This window comes from Sylvia atricapilla, chromosome 9, assembly GCF_009819655.1.
Source record: "Sylvia atricapilla isolate bSylAtr1 chromosome 9, bSylAtr1.pri, whole genome shotgun sequence".
NCBI lineage: Eukaryota > Metazoa > Chordata > Aves > Passeriformes > Sylviidae > Sylvia > Sylvia atricapilla.
In genome coordinates, this window is record NC_089148.1 from 12,905,798 (window position 1) to 12,926,894 (window position 21,097).

At 41.5% G+C, this 21,097-nt stretch overlaps 1 protein-coding gene across 4 annotated transcripts; it reads left to right on the plus strand.

The window, feature by feature from the left end:
- Positions 1-281: 281 nt before the first annotated feature.
- Positions 282-18,849, plus strand: STIL (STIL centriolar assembly protein). 4 transcript variants are annotated; one of them, XM_066324907.1, is made up of 16 exons: positions 282-392; positions 1,350-1,457; positions 1,789-1,904; positions 2,015-2,202; positions 3,149-3,396; positions 4,208-4,291; positions 4,405-4,491; positions 6,067-6,214; positions 7,334-7,443; positions 8,244-8,358; positions 9,156-10,208; positions 11,481-11,628; positions 12,377-12,602; positions 14,476-14,668; positions 15,276-15,529; positions 17,339-18,849. In XM_066324907.1, the coding sequence occupies exons 2-16, from the start codon at positions 1,366-1,368 to the stop codon at positions 18,156-18,158; spliced, it is 3,882 nt and encodes a 1,293-aa protein (XP_066181004.1). In that variant the 5' UTR covers positions 282-392; positions 1,350-1,365; the 3' UTR covers positions 18,159-18,849. The 4 variants fall into 4 exon arrangements, with proteins under 4 accessions (XP_066181004.1, XP_066181001.1, XP_066181003.1 ...); XM_066324904.1 differs by having other exon boundaries at positions 288-309; XM_066324906.1 differs by having other exon boundaries at positions 289-392; positions 11,505-11,628.
- Positions 18,850-21,097: the final 2,248 nt, after the last annotated feature.

Sequence of the window (21,097 nt, forward strand, 5' to 3'; positions counted from 1 at the left end):
CCGGTCCCCTCCGCGCGCCGATTGGACCGGAGCTGGCGGAGGGGGCGGGTTCTGCGCTCTGATTGGCCGGCGTGGCAGAGGGCCGGCCGGGGCCGCAGAAGGCGCCGGGGCGGGCGGGACGCGGCGGGAGCGGCGGTGCCGGAGCTGCCGGAGCTGCCGGAGCTGCCGGAGCTGGAGCCCGAGGTGTCACCGGCGCCGCTCCTCCCTCACGGCCGCTGCCCGGCCGAGCCGGGGGCTGCAGCGGGCGGGCCCCGCGCCGGGAACAAGGAGAAGAGGCCCAGACTCCATTCGGCCCGGCCCGGATCTGAGGTACCGGCTCGGCGCCGGGAGGGCCCGCATCGCCCCAGCCCCGCCGGGCACACCGCGCCCGGTGCCCCTCTGCGAGTGCGGCTGTGGGTATAAAGAGCTGTGGGAGGTGGGGTGGTGGGCTTCTGCTTCGTGCTTGTCAAGTTGAAACAGTGGGGCTTTAAAAAAATTTCCCCTTTTACAAGCTTAAGTTTGAGGCTTATTTGGGTATTTGGCTTTTAAGGGGAATTAATTAACTGCCGCTAGAAGCATCAGAGGTGGCTGAATTCCTTGGAGGACTGCCTTAAAATTTTTTTTTTTTTCCTGGCAAGTTGAGATGTAGAGGAAGCACCTTTGCTTGGCAAGGTTTCATGCTTGAGATAACAAAGAGACTTCTTGCTTATTTGTTAAAAGGTATTGAGGTATTTGCCAAATGATATGGGCTGTCAATTGTTTTTTATGTTGCTTTGTTTGGGCACCTCAAAAAAATCTGATCCTGCTCGTGTGAATAAGTTAATGTGATTACATACTAATTTCTTCAGGGCTCTTTGAAGTCTGATTGCAAGTTTTGCACTATCCTATTTAAGCCGTGACTTTATTTCAGATGTCTTCAAAGTTTAAGTGGCTTGAATGCTCACTTGAAATATGAAGCTTAAAACAGGGCTTTGGGAAGCTGATCTAGTGTTAAATTTGCTATTTTTTTTTTTTTTTATCTCATGGGAGCTTTTAATTAGTGATAACTCTTTTTCTCCCTAAACTGTATCCAAGCAACTTTTCCTTAAGCTTTATCTGCAAACTTGTATTTTGTCCTACACATCTTCCAAGGTTTCACAAAGAAACTGTCAGGTGGACAATAAAGGTTTCATGTTGGCTTCGTACCTCTGACAACTTTGTAGAATGAGGTTTCTGCTTTGTTGGCCTGGACTCGAAACAGAAAAAGTACCTACAGTTTATGGATCCTATTTCTTGGTTTTCTTACTGTGTTACACCTTTGTTCCTTCTTTTAAACGCTGTAAGATAACAATGTACCTTAATGCATTTTTTTATCTCTATGGTGTTCTCAGGTTGGTTCCCAAGAGGATGGTCCCTTTCAGTTTCCCTCTGTCCAAGTGTGCACTTTGGGACCCGGTCCCCATGGGCGATGTCGTTGGAGCACACATCACCTATTACAGGTACAGATAACCTTTTCGGGGAGCTGAAGGTTAAAATAAGTAATGAATTGTGTGATGCAAAACCTCATTTTGCCTTTGATTCTGTTGTATGACAAGACCCAAAGGAAAAGGAAGCAGTGTGTTTGTTATAAGCACAGAGGGATTTTCATTGGAAAGATTTCAGTTTCCATTCCTTTCCTTTGTGTAACACAGTCCAGCGGCTTGAAGGTGCATCAGTCTAAAGTAACTTAAAATTTCTTTCCATTTTCTTCCCATATGGATAAGTGATACTTTTTAAAAACAAGAATTAAAAAGAATTTGTGACTTAAACTTGCCTGTTGTCTCCTTTTAGAAACCCCAGGCTGTCTCTGGTGGAGAAAACCTTGCGGCTCGCCTATCGCCACGCTAAACAGAATGAAAAGAAATCATTTTCCTGCTTTTTGCTTGGGACCCTGGCAGCAGATGAAGGTAATTCTAAACGTGAGGTAGACAAGGCAATATTGGTTTGTTGGTTAAGCTGTTGTTAAGCAGCCTGAGTTGTTGCTCTTGGACTCTAACTTTATTTATTTATTTTGAAGATGGGGAAGGAGTAACGGTAACAATAGATCGCTTTGATCCTGGCCGAGAAGTTGCTGGTGGATCGGGCAAGATTCCAACAGCATCCCTTCCTGGAGACTTTTTGATTCCATGTACAGTTAATGCCTGGGCACCTTGTTCAGATAATATAATAGTGCACAGTGCTGAAGATATCAGCTTGGCTTTCAAGGTAGGCAGCTCTTAGCAACTTTTGGGTCTCTTGAACAGTGGACTGTCTGCCAGGCAGGACACTGCACTGTGCACAGAGCTTGATTTCCAGCACAGCAAGGTTATGGCTGAAGCAAGACTATGTAGTTAATTGTGTGAAATGAGCTGCTTGAGCAACATTGAAAAGTGTATTGGAAACTGTTAAAATCAGTTAATCCTCACAGGTGTTTAAGGATCACACAGTCCTTAAACTTGGACGAAAATCTTGCTGGCTGACCAAAGTTTTTCAGCTTATCTAACCACCAAAACCAGCAAAACAAAAGCAATTGAGAAAACTTACTTAAACAAGAGAAAACAGTTTATTTGTCTTTTTTCCCCTCAACACTGTCATTAATCAGTTGCAGCATTTGTTGCTAAAGTGTTGCTAGGCAAGTGACCCGCCCAAAACGTGTGAAGCCCTTTGTTGGTTAGCAGCCATAGCTGAAATCTGTGCTCTGCTGTGGACATGTAATCTGCTAAATACACTTTCCATTCCTGTATACTTTTCTCTGTAGTTGTAGTGTATTTTATATAATACTAATTAAGTCTGCTTCACATCTGAACTTTGTCATGATGATATATCCTGGTGTTAAATTACATATTTCTTGAATGCAAGTAAGAAAACCTTGACAAATCAGCCTGAGTCTTTGTTATTATATTAATTTTATATAATTAACCCTAGGTTTTCTAATACATCATAAAACAATGCTAAGGTGTGCATAGCTGATTTTCAAGTGTATTCTGCACTATTCATTATATTCAGTAGAACAGTGAGCTTTGGAGACCTGGGTTAGTGGCTTTTTGTGTAGTACCTACTGCAGTAGTAGCTGTGATGAATGATTTGAGTTCCTAGTGTAATACATCTTGAATCATGGTAATCATATGAAAATAATTTCGTGTATTTAACTTTTTTTTTTTTTTACTTCTAGGGTCTGCAGCAGAGTCTGTGCAGTAAAGAATCTCTGGATCTTTCTAAACTGCTCACTGTTAGAGCTCACATTGTTTTCACAGAAAACCTGGATAATCTCCACTTTAATTTTCACTGGGCTTCTCTTACTGTGGCAAATATTTTGGAATACACCCCTGTGAAGTCTGTCCCAATTATTCCAACAGCTCTAGCAAGAAATCTGAACAGTCCTATGAATATTGCACAAGTTCAAGGAACTTACAAATGTGGGTGAGTAAAGGGTGGTGCTAAAGCTGTCAAAGTGTCCTGTCAGTTTCTTGCCTTTCCTAAGAGAGGTGGGCAGGAGAGATCTCAACTGTACTTTCCTTTTTAGTGAAATAACTGGAACAAACATGGCATGTCTTCTGTCCCTGGAAATGTATTAAAAGTTATGAACAAGGTGGAGCAAAAACATTAATTGGTTGAGAAGTAGTTCTTGCTTTTGGCTTCATTGAATGGATCTTCCTACTGGGGCAGGAGAACACACCTCTAATTACCATAATAAATTTAAACATCTTCCAGCTTTTTAAACATCATCAGTGCTTGCCCTAAAATGAAAAACAGATGAATGCAAACCAAAGCTCTTTGTGCTGCTGAGATGGTACTGGGGAGTCATCATTCTGACTGGTAACTAATTTAGTAGGATGAACTAAGGATAGATCAGGGAAATAATTTGAAGCAACTGAATGTCATTTTATTGGGACGGGGATTTTATGAATGCCTCTCTGAAAGTTGCTCTTCAAATTTAACATGACTTGTACTTCAGGTTTTGTTATGAACACTAATTCTGGTATTCACTGAAATACTATAAATAATACTAAGTAAATTTTGTCCTTGGTAACTCTTTGATATACAGGGAATTGCTGAAAAGCTGGGGCATTGCTGTTAAGTGTGTGGAGTAAGAGTAGTTTGGAACTTTTTTTCTTCCCCTGAATTTCTTTTTTCACTGTATTTTCTAAACTTGTACTTGTCTTTCAGATTTTTTCCTGAAAAACTACCTACCAAAATACTAAAAAAATCCAACTTTTGCTTTTTTTTTCAGCTACCTTACTATGGACCAAACACGGAAATTGCTTTTGCTGCTTGAGTCTGATCCCAAGGCTTATGCTCTGCCATTAATTGGAGTGTAAGTGTTTGTCCAGGTCAATACACACATAGATTTGAGATGTGTCTGTGTGACTTCATAGCAAGAATTTGGTAACAGAACTGTCTCTAATTAGATTTTTTTCTTATTTCCAGTTGGCTGAGTGGAGTTACTCATATCTATAGTCCTCAAGTCTGGGCCTGTTGCTTGCGATATTTGTTCAGTTCTTCAATTCAAGAAAGGCAAGTCACTTTTATAGGTAAAACATAGAAGCTATTGGCTGCCTAAAAAAATATTCCACAGGAATGCTTGACATCAGGGGCTCTGCTCAAAGATACTTGAGGAAATTCTGTGATTTATATGTTGTATAGAGGTAAGGCTGTCTGGTTTAAATATTCTTTTTGGTTTTGGCTTCTGCACTAAAATCTTCTCTGACTGAAATGTTGCAAAGCTGAACTGATATCTTAAAGTAAGAAGAGGGGAACCACTAATATCATTAAGGTCACTGCTTTTTAATTTAAATAAGAAGCCACAAGCGGGAAACAGTAGGTTTAACAGTGGTGGGGTTTTGATTTTGAACTCTTCTTAGGCGTATAAGTTTTCTTCCTGGTTGTGCCTGACCAACATATTGAAGCATATTGATTTGCAGCCTGTGATGTCCTGTTATGACTTCCTGTTAAATGTTCAGGTGTTTTTTAGGAGTGTTTGCATTCTGGGGTATATTTTCATTGTGATGTTAGTGGATAATCATTCCTTATTGTCTACATTATTTCACTTGTAATATTTGCCAAGGTGTTTGTAGTTTGAAACTGCACCTCAGGTAAATGAGACTCTAAAATATGCTGTATTCATAAGCACTTCTGACTGACCACAATTGTTTTTAAATTATGAAATACAACCATGTTTGGTGAACAGATGTGTCTGCAATTACAAAATAGACTTCTTTCCCTTAACAACTGAAATATGTCCAAACACAGATAAGAGACCAATTAGATTATTAGATATGCAATTTGGATGCTTGACTCTCATTAACTTTCACTGATGCCATCATGGAAGTGGATTAGGGAGATTTGATGAACCGTGCAAACAGCATTAACCTCTGCAGGCTAACTGCTTAATCTGTGCATCATACATTTTTAACTCTTTAAGTTTTAAGTATAAATGGATGTGTTTTCAAGCATCCTGCTTCTACTGCTTTTTCTATCATGTATATTATTTAATGAAAAAGCAAACAAATAAAACCCACAAACAAGCATGCTACAAGTGCTATAAAAAGAAAAACTGTTCTGAAAGTAATACTGCCTTTGCCTGGAAACACACATTGTTGTCATTATCCTTGAACTTGTGTTAAATGCTGATTGTTGTTACTTGCTATTCTCAACTTGTAGAAAAAAACTTAAATATAATTTTCCTAAAAAAAAATCTTTTTTCTATTTAATGTTTTTTTGAATGCTTAGGGATAATTAAGTTACTAAGTGTCTTTACAATGCATCTTCAACTGAAAACTAAAAAGAAGATAAAATACAGTATCATTCTTACAGATGTTTTCTTCTGTGTTATGTTTGAACTCTTCTGGGAATTCATTTACAGTATTAAGTAATCATAAAGGTTTGAAATACAAAGGAGATGAATTATTCCCATTTCTCTGCTTTTTGATTCTTGCATGTGGCTACAGTAATAAATCTGCATTATCCATAGCTCAGAATGCTGTGATTCACGAGTTTGCTAAACTGTCTGAAAATTTGCTCATGTATTGAAAATCTAAGGGCCTTAATCATGTTTAAGTTATTTAAAGATATGCTTTTCTTCTATTTTAGGGTTTTTTCAGAATCTGGGAGTTTTCTCATTGTGCTTTATTCATTGACACATAAGGAACCAGAGTTTTATGAGTGTGTTCCATGCCGTGGGCAGACTGAGCTGGGCTTTCAGATCCTAACTTGTCATGAAACAGTTCACCTCTTCAAAGTAAGTGTTTTGCTTTCCTCTTGCATCATGGTACTTCAAAATTTGCCTTAAAAGAGTCATTATGATGTGACCCAAATGGATCTGCAGTGTTTGAAAATTATGTAGTTCTATAAAGCTGCTTTTTCCTAGGGACTACTCTAAATTCAGTTTGTCCCTCAAATTGAGAAATGACTTCCAAAATCACCACTACTCTCTTTTCTAACAACATTAAGCATCTGTCTTTTAAGTTTATTGTGCTGTGTTGTACTTGATTAGTGTTCCTTCCTACTAGTGACCTTCTGGCCTTATTGAGACTCAGACTTCCTAAAGCATTTGTTACTCTGGTGTGCTGTGTTCACCTTGGCCACATCTAACAGCTGCTCTGGGTGATGATTGCTGGGGAGCAAAGCTGAGTGTTGTGCAAAAAGGAATTCAGAGGTTACCAATTTTCATGACAGTTTTATCAATGGCAAATTTTATCTTTGTTCAAAGGAACTGTCAAAGAATTTGGTGATACAAGTCTGGGAGATGGCTAGTAAGATGTGAGGAATTTCTAGGAAATCTCAGTTCCTTATGTGCTTTCCTAGATTTGTGCAGAACCTGAAGTTGAGTTGTTAATTTACTCAGTAAATGCTGCTCTGCTCTGTCAGAGAAGCAGTGAGTGTAATGTGTGTGCTACGCTGTGTACTCAATTCTCTTCCTAGTTGAATTTCCTTGTTCAGGGCTGCCTTCTACCTTTAGCCTAGGGACAGCTTAGCTTTCTGAAGATGACAGATCTCTCCACTGAAGCTCGTTTCTGTTGCCTCCAGGAGTTGCCCAGCTGTGGTGTGTGAAACAGCACAGGATCCTTTGCTGTTTCCTGTAGTGGTGGCAGCCCTGGAGGAGTCTCTGAGCAGTTACAGTGAGGAAGCATCTGCTCATGGCTATAATTAGCCCAACTACTTTACAGGGTAGCAGGGAACAGTGTTAAACAGGAAGGGAAGTTGCCTGCTTCCTTGTAGTGGTGAAAAATTTGAAAGTAGAAGACAAGCAGCAAATAATCATATAAGTGTTCTTAAAGCTGTTTCTTTGGGAGTAGTACCTCAGTGATTGAAAGTTTGAAGGTTTTGTGCTTCACAAATGTGGAACATTTCATTCCAGAATGTTGAACCATCAGACAAGAGCCCTATCCAGTTTGAGTTGAGTGCAGAAAACCAAAACGCAGAAACTGAGTTCTTCAGCAGAATTTGCAAGAACCTTCCAATCAAAAGGTAAATCTCTCAGATGCCATTTATATGCAAAAATGAAATATTTGTTGAGTGAGAACTTTGATCTATTCTGTGCTATGTGTCAGTTTAATGCAATTCTCTTGCATTAAAATCTGTGTATGTGCATTTGTTTATTCCTAGAGTTAATATTTTTCAAGTAAGATGGTCAAGCTGACTGTATTCCAAAAAAATCCCACTTAGTACTGGTGGTTTTAATTTATACTGTGGAAGTTTCTAAAAAGGCTTCCTCACTGATGAGGCTTAGTTTGCTGTATTCAGCTTTAAGTGAGATCTGTCCTTTGAAGCAAATCTCTAATTGAAATCTACTTAAGTCAGAAAAAATTCCTTTAGTTCTTCCCACTTTTCAGAGCTCCAAGACCTGGATAGGCTGAAACTTAGTGTTTTTTAAGAACCTGGCTTATCCATCAAGTTTTTATCTATGACTAGAAGATGGCCTTTATTTTCCTTCAAACAATTACAATCTTTGCTGTAGCACCTTCTATCTTTTCACTATAAATCAGTGCTTTGCTGTTAGAATGTCACTTAAAAGGTGGGTTTGTGTGGTGCTGTAAGGAGGGAGGGTTTGTATCTTCTTGCCCAAAAGCAGCATTTGTATTTTCACTGTTTGATCTTAGAACTGTTTGCTGGTTGAACTCCCCAGCTAACCAGGAAGAAGATAGATAGAAACTGCTTCTTAGGAAAATGATGCACTGTAGATGGCACATTGGAAAATGTGAAGTTTCATGTTACTGCTGCCAAATCTGACAAGCAAACGTTTTCACTTTGATTTATGTTGGTTTTAGTCCTCCCCAAGGCTCTTCACCCGGCAAGTTGTCAGCAAGTGATCATGACTCTGGTGTGGAGGATGAGGATTTATCCCCCAGACCAATTCCAAGTCCTCACCCAGTGAGTCAACAGGTAACTAAATAAATAGTTGCTCTGGGTATCTCAGATGTGACTCTTGGAGCAGCAAAACTCATTGTAAGGGAACTGGAGAGTGTAAAGCTTCTCTCTCAAAGTGCTAGCAGGGGAAAACAGAAGAGAAGAAATGAACCAAGAGTCCCACTCCTTTTCTAGTTAACCTGCCATTTTTTCCAGGATTCTAAACACTTTATTTCCTATACATGCTATGATTTTGGAACAGAGAGAGTAGTTTCTACTGTAGGTATCTCACTGTTGTTGAATGGAAGAGCTGTAGTGTCTGAGACAAAGACAGTAAGCTCTTGTGGTTTTTTATTTCATTTACCTAAAAGATCTGCTGCTCTGTCCTTTTTGTACTGAAGTGTGTACAAATACAATAAATACAGCCCTTGTACAGTATAGGTCTAGAAGGATGTGATAATTGTGTGTAAAATATGTTCTATTGCAGCTATCTCCTGCATCTAAGAATAGTAAGAGGGAACATAGAGTCCACCTCTTGTGGGGAATATCCATATTCTGAAAGGTACTCCCAAAATGACATAGAGCATTCATTTGGCAGACATGACTGTTTAACTGTATGAAAGCAATTTTCCTTTCGGAGTGATCCTAGAGATATTGCTGCTTTTTCTGGATTCTCCAGTCTTTTAGGAATGTTTTCAACATGTGGTTGGTTTGGAGCTGATAATCATCATATATTGATTTTTAAATGAAAACATTTTCTTTGAGGAAATTCTGCATTCAAAGAGCAGGCAATGTTTTTAAATTATCATACCGGTGTGTAATTGTCCTTTCAGGTTACCAAAATCTTTCCTTCAGTGCCGGAGCTGTCACTTATTTTGGATGGGAGTTTCATAGAGTCAGGACAACCATCTAAACCTGTGGGGACTTCTGGTACTAAAACTGTACCCACAGTGCCAAATCAGCCTCTTAAAAAGAAGTGCTGCATGAGATCTACATGTCAGGCCAGCCAGCACTCTGAAGACAGGCAGAACTTTCCTGCTAACATGGGAGATCCCTCTTTGAGACGGTTACCAAATCCTATAAACCAGAAAATTCCAGCGTCAATGCCTTGTAGAGGAAATCAAGCTCAACTACAGCCGCAGGTGCAGTGCAAGAAGGCTTCCCTTCAATCAAGAAAAAGTTCAGGATCATCTTCTCCTTCAACCCCTTGTAATGGGCCTTCCCCAGATACATCTGTGCACCACCCCAGAAAGCCTCTGGAAAAACTTGTGTTAAATCCTGAAAGTGTCACACCACAGGGAGAACCTCTGGCTAGGAGAACATCAATGTCTGCTTCCAAGCAGCTTCCTGCTGTTACACAGCCAGTCCTCCACAACTCTGCTTTGTCACCACAGAGCTGCAGACAGCCACCAGACCTGCAGGTGCCAGTTCAAGTGTCACCTTCCTGTCCGGCATGCAGCTGTCAGTGTCCTGCTTCTCTCCAATACAATCCCATAAACTCATGGCAAGGAATTGGTAAAATGAGCCCCAAACACGGAGCGGAAATCCAATCGGAGATGGCTCAGCAAAATCCTTGTGCAGTGTTCCATCCAAATATCATTTGCCCAAACGTTTGCTGCAACCCAGGATATGCCACAAGCAGCCCTATAAACGTGAGATATCCTGGGAAAACAGGGAGCTGTTCTCTTGACAGTGGCTTATCACCTGGAACGAGGCTGCCGTCGAGCGCGAGCCCCTCGGGTGCGCAGTGCTGTGCAGCCCACTCACCGTGCCTGCACACGCCTGCTCCCGCAGCAGCATCAGATAATGGGATGATGGGATTATCTCCAGATGCATTCCGGCTCCTCACTGAACAGGACAGACAACTCAAATTGCTTCAAGCTCAGGTTTGTGGGAATGTCTGCTTTCTCCTCTGCCCTCTCAGTGATTATGCTCTGATAGCTCCCCTGCCAGAGGAATTAAATTAATTGTTGTCTGTCTGTGTTAGAACAAGGGAGCCTGTCATACCAGCTGCAGTCTGGGCATGGAGAGGGGACTCAATTAGCTCTACCAATTGGTGTCTCTTTAAAAATTATTTGACTTATTTCTCATTAAATTTTGCATTTATTTTTGTGGTATTTCCGTAACATGAAGGTTTGTTTTTAGTAGACTGCTTGTAATGCAAACTGATACATTCTTTGTATAAATGCATTTCTACTTAAATGCTTGTGTAAAAGAATTATTGCATAGGCTTTGGAATTACTGTAAACATACAGATGAAGCACAGAATGTTCTCATATGTTGCTTTTTCCACCTTCAAGCCTGCAGCTCCCTAAGCTGTTGCTGTGAAAACTTCAGTTGTCTGTATTGAGTCTTGATTCATCAAGTCTTTACTAGTGCTAGAAAACTGGACTTTGGGAGTCTTGCTGTGTTTTGTTGTCTCACCAAGTTAAGTTTCTTCAAAATACCACAACCTGCTAGCCCTGTATTTTGCAGGGTGTGACTTGGGGCTGAAGAGTCGGAGTTGAAGTTTTACTGCAGGTGATGAACAATAAAAACAGGAAAGTTTGCAGTACTTGAACTAGAAAATTACAGCTGGAATTTGGTTTTGGTATAGTTCCTGTATGTAAAGACAAGCTCCCAAAGCCTGGATTGTGCATGAGGGAAACCCCTCCTTACTGCAGCCTTCACTGTTACTGTATTTCTCCCTGGAGCTGCAAACTAATCGGTGAACAGGGTGGATGAAAATCCTAGAGAGAAGATTGCCTGGCAACCTTAATTTTATCATTTAATTGCTTAGCTTTGTAATTAATACAAAGTTGGTGTAGGGACAGTTGGCATATAAATGCTTGGCTGGTAAGTCAGTTAATAGGCTTTGTATGTGAATGAAAGGGAAGGAATACTTCCAGCAAGTCTGGTGCAAATAGGCTTTACCCAAGTTGTCTTGGTGCTGCCTCTGCCAATGTGCTTAAAGATCTTCTTTGCTAGCTGTGCCAACATCAAAATTGGTGTTTTGATTTATGCTGTGTGCACCGCTGAGAACTGGAAGGTGTTCAGACTGCCGTGGCAGCGCAGCCTGTGTTTGAATCCAGATCTTAGCAGAACCCAATTAACTCACTTTCGCCTGCTCTAGCTTATGTTTTGTTGTGCAGCTGCTAACTTTGTGCCGGCTGTTACAGATCCAGCGCTTGCTGGAGGCGCAGGCTGGGCAGGCGGGCTCCAGCCGGGCTGTGCGGGCGGAGAGGCCGGGGCACCTTGTCTCTATGGAAACACAGACCTCGCCGCCGTCGCGCCACAGGAGGAGTGTCAGCGTTGCCGTGAGCACAGGTAACGCTGCGTTCTTTCAAAACAGACCGGCACCGCTTCTTCTGGACGTTTCTGTGCTTGCTTTGGGCATGGAGGAAATGTTCTGCGGAAATGCTGAAGCTGTGCAAACAGGCGCCCAGATCCAAAAAACACTTGAGTTTTTGAGGTGTTGTGTACAAGTTTGGGCTGGAGTTACTTTTGTCTTTGATTGCCATCACTGAAAGAATTATTTTTCCAATAGCTTTAGAAAGGTGTTCTGCTTAAAATGGTGCCTTATTAAAACGTAACTCCACATCTTTTTTGATTTACTGCACTGTATTGAAAAGTAACAGCTTCTATGCCATGTAGTGTTCCAATAAATATATTATTGATGTTGCTTGTAAATCATGCATGAAGAGGCGATTGTATTCGCTTTAATTTAGGCAAGTTATGCAGCTGTATCTGTACAGCTGCATATTAACATATTGGTTCCTCTTAAATCCATGGAAATGTTGTGGTTAGTCTGGAGGAAACTTTGAAACAGGCTCAAGGTCAATACATTAAAATTACTTAATACAACCTTTTCTTTTCCATCAAGTATACTTTGGAAGGAACTAGGACTCGAATGATGTTTTGGCAACTTTTAGCCGATTTAAACTGTAAATCACTTTCAAAATGGTGAAAGAAACATGAACAGGAGAAAATTATTCCTCTAGCTATACAAAGCCAAAGGGTCTCAGAAGAAAGTAATGACTCTTCCTAAATAGTTAAATCTTTAATTTTTTCCTAGGTGCTAGTTTATTTTGGAGTACAGCCTCAGAAAAACAAGGCAACTCCATACCACAAGGGAAAAAAGAAGATGGAGAGATTTCTAAGGAGGACATAAGCATTTCAATTAATGCTGAACAAGATGCAAGTAATACAAGTATTGCTTCTTCCTTAAGGGTGGTTGACATGCCCAGCTTTGTAGAGAGTATTCACCTTGTGGAAGAAGGAATTAATCAGAACACTCCCCAGTAAGTAATAGAAACACCCTGTGCTCACATAATGTGCTGAAATGCCTTATGTAAGTTATTACTTCTGTACTTTTTTTTTCTTCAGGAGTTATAAATAGTCTGACCTCAGCTGTTGTGTTCTCTCCCTGCTTTATATTTTAATTATGCTCAAATTGTACAGCTCACCAAAACACAGCTGCCTTTAGAGTCTGCATTTATCAGTCATGCAGGTTTAGCTCTCATACCTATCAGCAGCAGCTGATGGCAAAAGCCTTTAACTTGCAAAAGCATGCACTGTGTTGGCAGCATTCTTTTTCTTACCTTAAATCCTGACTGGAAAAGGGGGTGCTGCTATACTCAGTTGTTTTCCTACAGGGGCTTTTCCTTGTCAGCATTCAGAACCCTTCCAGTTCTGAGGGGCTTGAGATGAGGAGTTTATGATTGTGTGGCTGTTCCCTGAATTTCTCTTTATTTTATGCCTAATTACTTTGTGTGGTGTATGCAGATACTGCCTTCACTGCTGTTAATTTAATTATTTTTAAGCTCCATTTCTTTATAGTGCAGTGACTAATCTCAGACTCATTTGGGAAGTGGTTTTTAAAATATTTTAAATTATCTATATGGATGCTATTTCTACGTAGGAATAGATCAACAATTTACGACTTTAGTGATCTGATATTGTCTAAGTATAAAAAGCCAAAGGAGGGGGAATACCCTTCCAGTTAAATTAGGTTCCTAAAATACTCATATTGGGAAAAACGATGGTAATTAAGCTATAACCTAACTATTCAAGTCCTTGATTTAAGTCCTGTCTGCAAACATATACTGCTACCAGAAATAATATGGATTCAGATCAATCTTACGAATGTATTTTAGAACAATGCCATCTTAAGGGTCTCTTCAGCTTGGATTCATAAACCCATAAAATAGCTGTAAAGCATCTTATAGTGAGAATGTAGAGCATCACCCAGATTGTTTTGAGGAGGAGGAGGGGAACATTTTTGGGAATGATGAATAATTGCTAGTGTAACAGTAGCTGATAACCTACATTGACTATCTGGTATGTCACGTGGTTTAAATCTTATCACTTTCAACACAGGCAATTGATCAGTTGAGTTCTGAAATTCCCTTATCTTACACTTGTCTCCTCAGGAGGAACAGGAAGGGGGAGGAGGGTTGCTTGAGGATCTTCTTGGGATGATAGTAGTATTGATATGTCTGGTCTCCAAAGCCTTATGCAATGCACACACAACTGAGGGGGGTGCAGAACATTGTGTTACAACTCGTTCAGTGTTTACCCTTTTTAGCCTTTATAGCTCCTCTTTCACATCTTTTATTGAAAAATATTTCAACTAGGTGTTTGTTCTCAGTTTGTGATACTCAGTGTGCATGCGTGTGTTTGTAACTGTCTTTGAGAAGTTTTTAAACTGCCACAGGAATCCCATGGGAAGTTATGTACCTTGGTAAAAGCAGCTTTTTGAATAAGTCATGTGTCAAAGCATACAGAAGATACTTGCTCCTACAGGCTTATAAGTGAAATGCTGAAAACATAAATTCCAAATCATTCATAACTTTCCTTTCATCTGGTTTAAGTCACAGAATGCCACTGAGTTTTGACTAGTCCAGAGATGCCATTGCCACTTTCAAATGATCTTTTAGAAAAACTAGTCAGGCTGTTGTAGTTGCACACTTGGAGGTCTATTTCCTCTGTCCTCAAATGATTTTTGAGAGGAAAGAACTGCAGAAAGGAGCAAAGCCTTGGGCAGCAGGCAAAACTAAAACCTGTTAGGATCCATTTGCCGTACTTAATTGTTCTCTGATGTTCATGAAAAAATTATGATGATGCTTTTGCTGTTTCAAGGAAGTATGTAGCTATCTTGGTGTTCTCTTCCAGAACTGGAAACGTTTCCCAAGCACTCGTTCGTGGTTCATCCTTGGAAGAAAGTATCAGTGTGCCTTTACAGAAAGAGCCATCGGAGGGAGCCAGGAGCCAGGTGGTGGTAACAAGCGAGCAGAGCTCGGAGCCACCCACCTCGCTGCTGCCTCGGCAGCCCTCAGAGGAGCAGAAGCTTTACCAGGACTTACTGGTAACTCATGCACATTTTATAATCTGCACTGAATTCAACAGTCAGAACAGGACCCTGCTGAAGTTCTGATGTGGTATTGGCATGAATGAAAGCTGCGTGTGGTTTTCAAATTTGCATTGTGCTCTACAGAAGGCTTCAAGTTTGTGGTTCTGCAATTTTTTTAAAAATGTTTAAGTGGTTATTTTGTACTTCTCTTTCATGCATACATAGAATACTTTCTATTATCTAATAAATAATAATTCTTTAATTCAAGGACATCAGCTGATAACTTCCAAAATTAGTGGCCTTTAAAATAACACAGCATTTTACCTTCAAGTCCCTCAAAGTGCAGATATTTTAATCTTGAAGAATATCAGTATGTGAAGTGTTTAAATTCAGAACAGACTCTTATAGAAAGCTTCAAGTGTAAGATGTTCCAGTGTTTGATTACACTGCTGTGAGTTTAAGTGATTGCATCTGAACTGTATCTGAATTTGCCTTCTTTGTCAGAATAAGCTATTAATCCATCAAGTTGTATTTGAAGTTATGTAAGAATAAGTCAGGGTTTTGGTATTTGACAGTCCCTGTATGTCATGATGTTTTTGCCATGTGCTCCCTTTTTCTGTAGGGCCAAGTAAACCACCTCTTAAAGACCTCAGAAGAGCAAGATCACTTGCCTTCAAAATCAGGATTTGTTACTGATGATGGTCCTACATATCAGGGTATTGATGATACAGCAGAAGTTGCTTCAGAGACTGACACAGGAGGGGTGGACAAAGAGAGTGTCATTAGTGCCACACTCAAACAGCTGAGGAGTCTTGGAGTGACAGTGGACTCACCTGGCAGTGTGAAGGAAAATACACACAAAGTGGAGAGTGCCAGGTAAAATGCTGGTGGTTCGGAATAGTAATGTGTAGGCCCAACTGAAAATGAGTATTTGGTTCAATGAGTCAAGAGAAGACTCTGTTCAATGCCACTGGGACTTGGGTGCACCTTGATCTACATTTCCTGCAAAACTGAAATGCTGAGTCATGCTATGGGCATTTCAGACAGGTTTAAGAGCTCTGCTAGCAAAACTTGGATTATTTAAATATAACACAAGTAGCTCTTGCTGTTAGAGCATCTGGTGATTCTTAAGCATTGTGCATGCAATACCCTAGAACAACAAGGAAGCTATTGGCAATTCTTTGGTCTGTGTTGAAGTATTCCAGAACAACTCTGGACTTGAGAGACTGAACATTAAGCAGCTGTGTATTTTGTCATTGCTTCTTAACCTTTGTCTTGCATTTTACCAGTAAATGTGAAATTGTTATTGTGGCTTCAGTATCTAATCAAAACTGGCTCTGTCCTAATTGCTGGTTACTGTGGGTGCTGTGCCTTGAACAGAGAAAGTGCTGGGGAGGGAAACAGCCTTGTTGAAACAGAGGAAGGAACAGAGAAGTAACTTCTGAAGGAGGGCTTTTAGGCACAGGAATTTACTTGTGTAGCTGTGTAGGCATAGGCTGACTGCCTGGTACAGCTTCACTTTCATCCTTATTGTCTTCTTGATCCTAGTGTGTAGCTGTTGTGTAAACAAAAAATCTAACCACCTCCTAATTAATCTTCTCTTCAGCCATGTGTCAAAAGCTGTTTCCAGTCATACAGTTTCTAACCTCTTTTCTCTCCTTTTTACTTGTATTTTATTGGGTGTTTTTCTGGAATTTCTGGACTACCTTCCTGGCTGGAGTCTGTCAGTGCTCTTTTAATGCCAATAACATGCTAACATGTGAACCCATAAGGCAAAACTGGAACTCTTGGGGTTTTTTTCTTCAAACTTGGGGAGTGGGGTGGAGTTCTTCCTTCTGCCACTTTCAAGACTGATAAACAATTCTGAGAAAAGGTCTACAGCTCAGTAGAGAAGGAAACAACAGTGCAGCTCCATAGCATAATAAGTGGTCGTTGCTCTGAGCCAGTTTATTCTCCCTGGGCAAACTTCAGAATTTGTGCTCAGTGAAATAGGAAGCCTCTTAATTCTTCATATGAGGAGCTTGGATTTGTGGACTAATATGTCATGTGTGAACTAAATGCAGTGGTTTACAACCACTACTGCTGTACCAGAGCTTATTCTTTCAGTCTTTAAACACTTGATATATAAACAAGAAATTGTTGCAGCAGGCAACAGAACAAATGAACATTTCCCATTTGAGGATACTTCAAAAACTAGCACCTTGTAGGCTTCTGGAAACAGATGTTATGTCAGAGTTTCTGTAAGAATCCTGGAATTACCATGCATTGGGAAAAATGTTCTTGGTCTCAGCCATTGGGCTTGTATTTTTAGCTATAAAATTTGGGCTGAATGGTAGAATTCCGAGTTGTAGGATCAGACACACATCATGTCACATTCACTGGTGAGAAACGACCAAGAGCTCAAACCTGCTTTAAATCCAAGACCAGCTCTGTAATGTGCTAGAGATGGGTGGCTCTTCATGTGAGGGTACTGTGTATTTGAAGGAGAAAGGGGTATCATCCATCCTCTGACTGTGTTTGGATACTGTGGGGGTGAGTAGATGGTTTTCAGCATGTGCAGATAATATGATCTCAGTCCTGATCTGGAGCTGTGTTTCAGAAGACAGAAATCAGTACAGTGAGCAAAATTGTGAAAGCAATGCTTTTCTTGTAATGCTAAGGTAACTTTTTGATGCTTTATTTCAGCATCTTGGCGTGCATAAGTCCTGAAGCGGTGGTGCCTGGATTAAATTCCGTGTCACTTGCCAATGTCAGCATGTGTCCCAACGTTGTTGATCTGAGCATGGAAGCAAATGCCATAGCACTCAAGTATCTCAGTGAAAATCAGTTGTCCCGACTGTCCCTCAGTCGCTCAGGCCAAAATCCTCACACAGATTTCTCCTTCCAAGACATCTTGCAAACAAATGGGGACAAGAGCATGGTGGGTCTGAGCTTCATTTCACCCAACAATATGTCCTTTGCAACCAAGAAGTACATGAAGCGATATGGGCTGATACAGGGCAGTGACAGCAGTGAGGATGAAGAGGAACCGCAGCAGGATCAAGATGGCAATTTTAGCACTGTCAAAAGCAAAAGCGTGCCAGACAAAAACTGTACCCTTGCATTGGACAGCTTCAACCAACAGACTGAATTACCCAAAAGAACGGATGGAAGACTTCCCATTCACCTGAAAAGTCACAGCAGAGAGTTGACTACTAATGCTTCTCCACCAGAATTAAACAGCCCCGTGCTAAGAAATATTGCAAATGAAATTTTTGCTCCCAGAACAGATCAAACTGATGAAAACTCACTTCAGTTCCTAAAGGATTTAAAATCAAAGACCAGATTGTTACCTGGGAGGGTTGAATTCACTGAACAACCTGTCAGGAAAGATGGAGATTCTCAGGCCTTCCGTGGAAATTTACATACTCCAACTCTTGAAATGTTAAACCAGTCAAACAGCATAAATTCTGTTGGCACCATTCTTGATGTGAAACAACTCAGGCAATTACCAAAGCTGTTCTGAACATCCCCTGAGATTACCACTGCTTCAAATCAGAGGGACCTCTCTGTAAAAGACTGCAGGAAACCACAGACAGAGCTGTCTTTGAAGAGGTCACTCACTTGTAGCAATGTAAAACTTGTGGAACTGAGTTTTCAGCCCAGCTCAGGGACAGCCACCTCAAAGTGCCTGGCTGAGGCAGTGCTGATCAGCAGGGACATATGTGTGCCCTTTTGTTTACAGTTTGGTGTGATTTTAAAGCATATTGAAGGTGAATCAACCTGAGCCCAAGATGTATTTTTAATATAATTTTAACAGTGGTGATTACTTAAGTGTTCTTCTGTTGACTTCTTAACAACAGCCTTTTCCATGTTTGTACCGTGAGCCACTGATAATGTGTGTGGCAAAGCAGGGGTAACAGAGCTAAAGCACTAATTTCTAGAAGTTTGCTGAAATGGTTGGATTACTGTGTGTGAGTTGTGTCTGTGGGGAAGAGAAGTATAACTTTGGCTTTACTTTGCATAAAATTTTTTCGAATTCAGCTAAGATGGCACATGTAACTCTCTGTATCATGAAATCTTTGAAGGAAAGGAGGGAAACTGGCACTTTTAAAACTTGTAATTTTTTTTCACCTCTATGTTTTCTATTTATTTAAAATTACATACTGCTCATAAAGGTCAAAGTTTCTATTAAAAAAAAATTAATCTTCACTTGTCCAGTGCTGCCTTTATTTAAGACACATGTGGCTTCCCAATCATTGTTAAAATGCTTGACCTGAAGTTCACTGGTTTACCTGCTACTGAACTCCTCGGGAATCTGATACTGAGTGGTAGGGTAATCAGAAATAATAATTTACATTGTTCTGAATTAACACATAAATATTCTGTCACCAAGCACTCCAGTCTAACAATGAAGCAGCTCTTTTCCAAAACCTTGTGATGAGAATATTGCACAAGGTGAAGAATTTGGCTGGAAGTGGTGATTCATTCCCATTCCCACCATTCCTGGTGGGAGGACAGTGGAATGATGGTGGAGCCATGTGTTTTCTCACTGGCCTTTTAGAGCATCAGCATTCTCTCACAGGCCTTGGAACAAACTCTGTTTTAGCGATGGCATTGTCTCAACAGCAGTTCAGGCAGTGGCGCTGACCTTGCCTTTCCTGTTCTGAGTGTTAAACCAGACATTAAAACACACCACACTGAAATCCTGGGCCTTTCCCAGTCAAACCCTAAGGACTGCAGTGTTACTTCTCTTGGTATGTTTGAGTGGGCACTAATTGCTAATGAATTTATTACAGGATTGGGCTGAGATAAACCATGTGCTGTTTTGAAGCCAGTACAGAGAGAGAGGAAGGCAGCAGCTCCTTTTAAGCCAGAATTTCTCCTCTCACGCAGCCTCTTCCATCAACAAGGATATTTGCTTCCTTTCAGGAAAGGTGCTACTTTGCGGTGCTGAAAAATAAAACCTTTCTCAGTCCCTGAATCTCCCCTGGATCAGGCATAAGCTTATTATCTGCCAGCACATTTTCTGCTGAATCAGTCAAAAAACAGTTAATGTTTTTGAACATTCCAGTGAGATGAATGAGGCAATTCATACCTCTGAGCTATTGTTGCAGGGTTTTGTTCTTTGTTTCCTATTGTAAAATGTCTGGAAACACAGGAAGATGACAGTTGTATTGGTTAATATTTTAAAGACTTTCTTCAAATGCTCGAGGGCTAGAAACAATTTGAAAACAAAAGCCAAACTACTTGCACACAGCTCAGGACAAGGGTGTGGTGTTATAATAAGTTACGCAAAGCATATAATCCTGGACAGCAACCTCAGAGCAAGCAAAATGTTAATTTACTGGACCAAAACAAAACAAAAAAACACCCTTCCCTTTAGGCAACATTTTCCTTTCACAGTGTGGCACTGAGTAATTTCAAGATGTCTGTTTTTTTGTTGTTTTTTTTTTTTTTTTCCCTGAAGCACCTATTGCAATTTGAGGTGTAAAAAAAAGAAAACACACGTAAAGCCAGGTCTGGCTTTGTTAACTCAGCACTGAGGCTCAAGCTCTAGAGCTGGCTTGTCAGGTGATGGCATGGGTAATGGGGCAACATTAAAGGCTTTACTGCTTTGGGGTTTGGGGAGGGTGTTTGGTTTTTTTTTCTTTTATTGTTTCTAGCAATTCTTTATTATAATTAAGGGAAGATATTTATAGTGCTAGCTGAAAAGGTGCTGGGTCTGCTCGAAGCATCACTGACTGCTTTACTTTGGATCATTTTGGTGCTCCCCACCCTGACTGAAATGTTTGATTCCTCTTCAGTAATGTAAAAATGCGGGCCGGAGGTGGGTTGAGCTGTGCCCCGGCTCCCACCGCAGGGATGGCACGGGCACGGCTGGGAACGGCCCCGCAGCAGCCCTCGGTGCTCAGAAGATGCTCGGCTTCCTAATCTCCCCCGCCCAGCCCCGGCTGTTCTATCTTTAACGCTTCCTGTTGGTGAGAGGAGCCGGCTCGAAAATGGTCGTGTTTCCTGGCGGGAGGCACGGCGGGCTCTCCGGCGAGTCGTGACCGTCCCTGCCCCGCCGCCCCACGCACGCTGCCGGCATCGTGCGGGCTCCTGCCGCCCGGGACACGGCCCCGGCCCCGGCCGTGCGGCGGGGGGAGCGCCCGGCCCTTGTGGAAACCGCTCCCACGGCCGCGTCCAGAGCGGGAGGCTGAGGGGAAGGAGTGAAAGGAAGAATAACAGCTCCGGCATTTCCCCCTGCGGGAGGGCGCGCAGGTGGCGGGGAGACAATAGCGACCCCCGGCCCCGCTCCACAGCAGGTGCGGCCGGGCCTCGCCGCCGCTTGTCCCCCGAGCCCCGCACACGGCCGGGGGCCGCCGCCTGGCCCGAGCCCCGCAGAGGGGACCGGGGGTGTCCCGGGAAGGGCTCAGCCCTGGCCCGTTCCCTCCCGCCCCGCGCCGGGGGTGATTTCGTTGA

Bases quoted from the DNA above. Each gene is read 5' to 3' on its own strand.
- STIL (XM_066324907.1), top strand. From the start codon at position 1,366: ATGGTCCCTTTCAGTTTCCCTCTGTCCAAGTGTGCACTTTGGGACCCG. The intron at 4,492-6,066 runs GCAAGTCACTTT...CTTCTATTTTAG, and splicing joins AGTTCTTCAATTCAAGAAAG to GGTTTTTTCAGAATCTGGGA. The intron at 14,669-15,275 runs GTAACTCATGCA...CTTTTTCTGTAG, and splicing joins AGCTTTACCAGGACTTACTG to GGCCAAGTAAACCACCTCTT.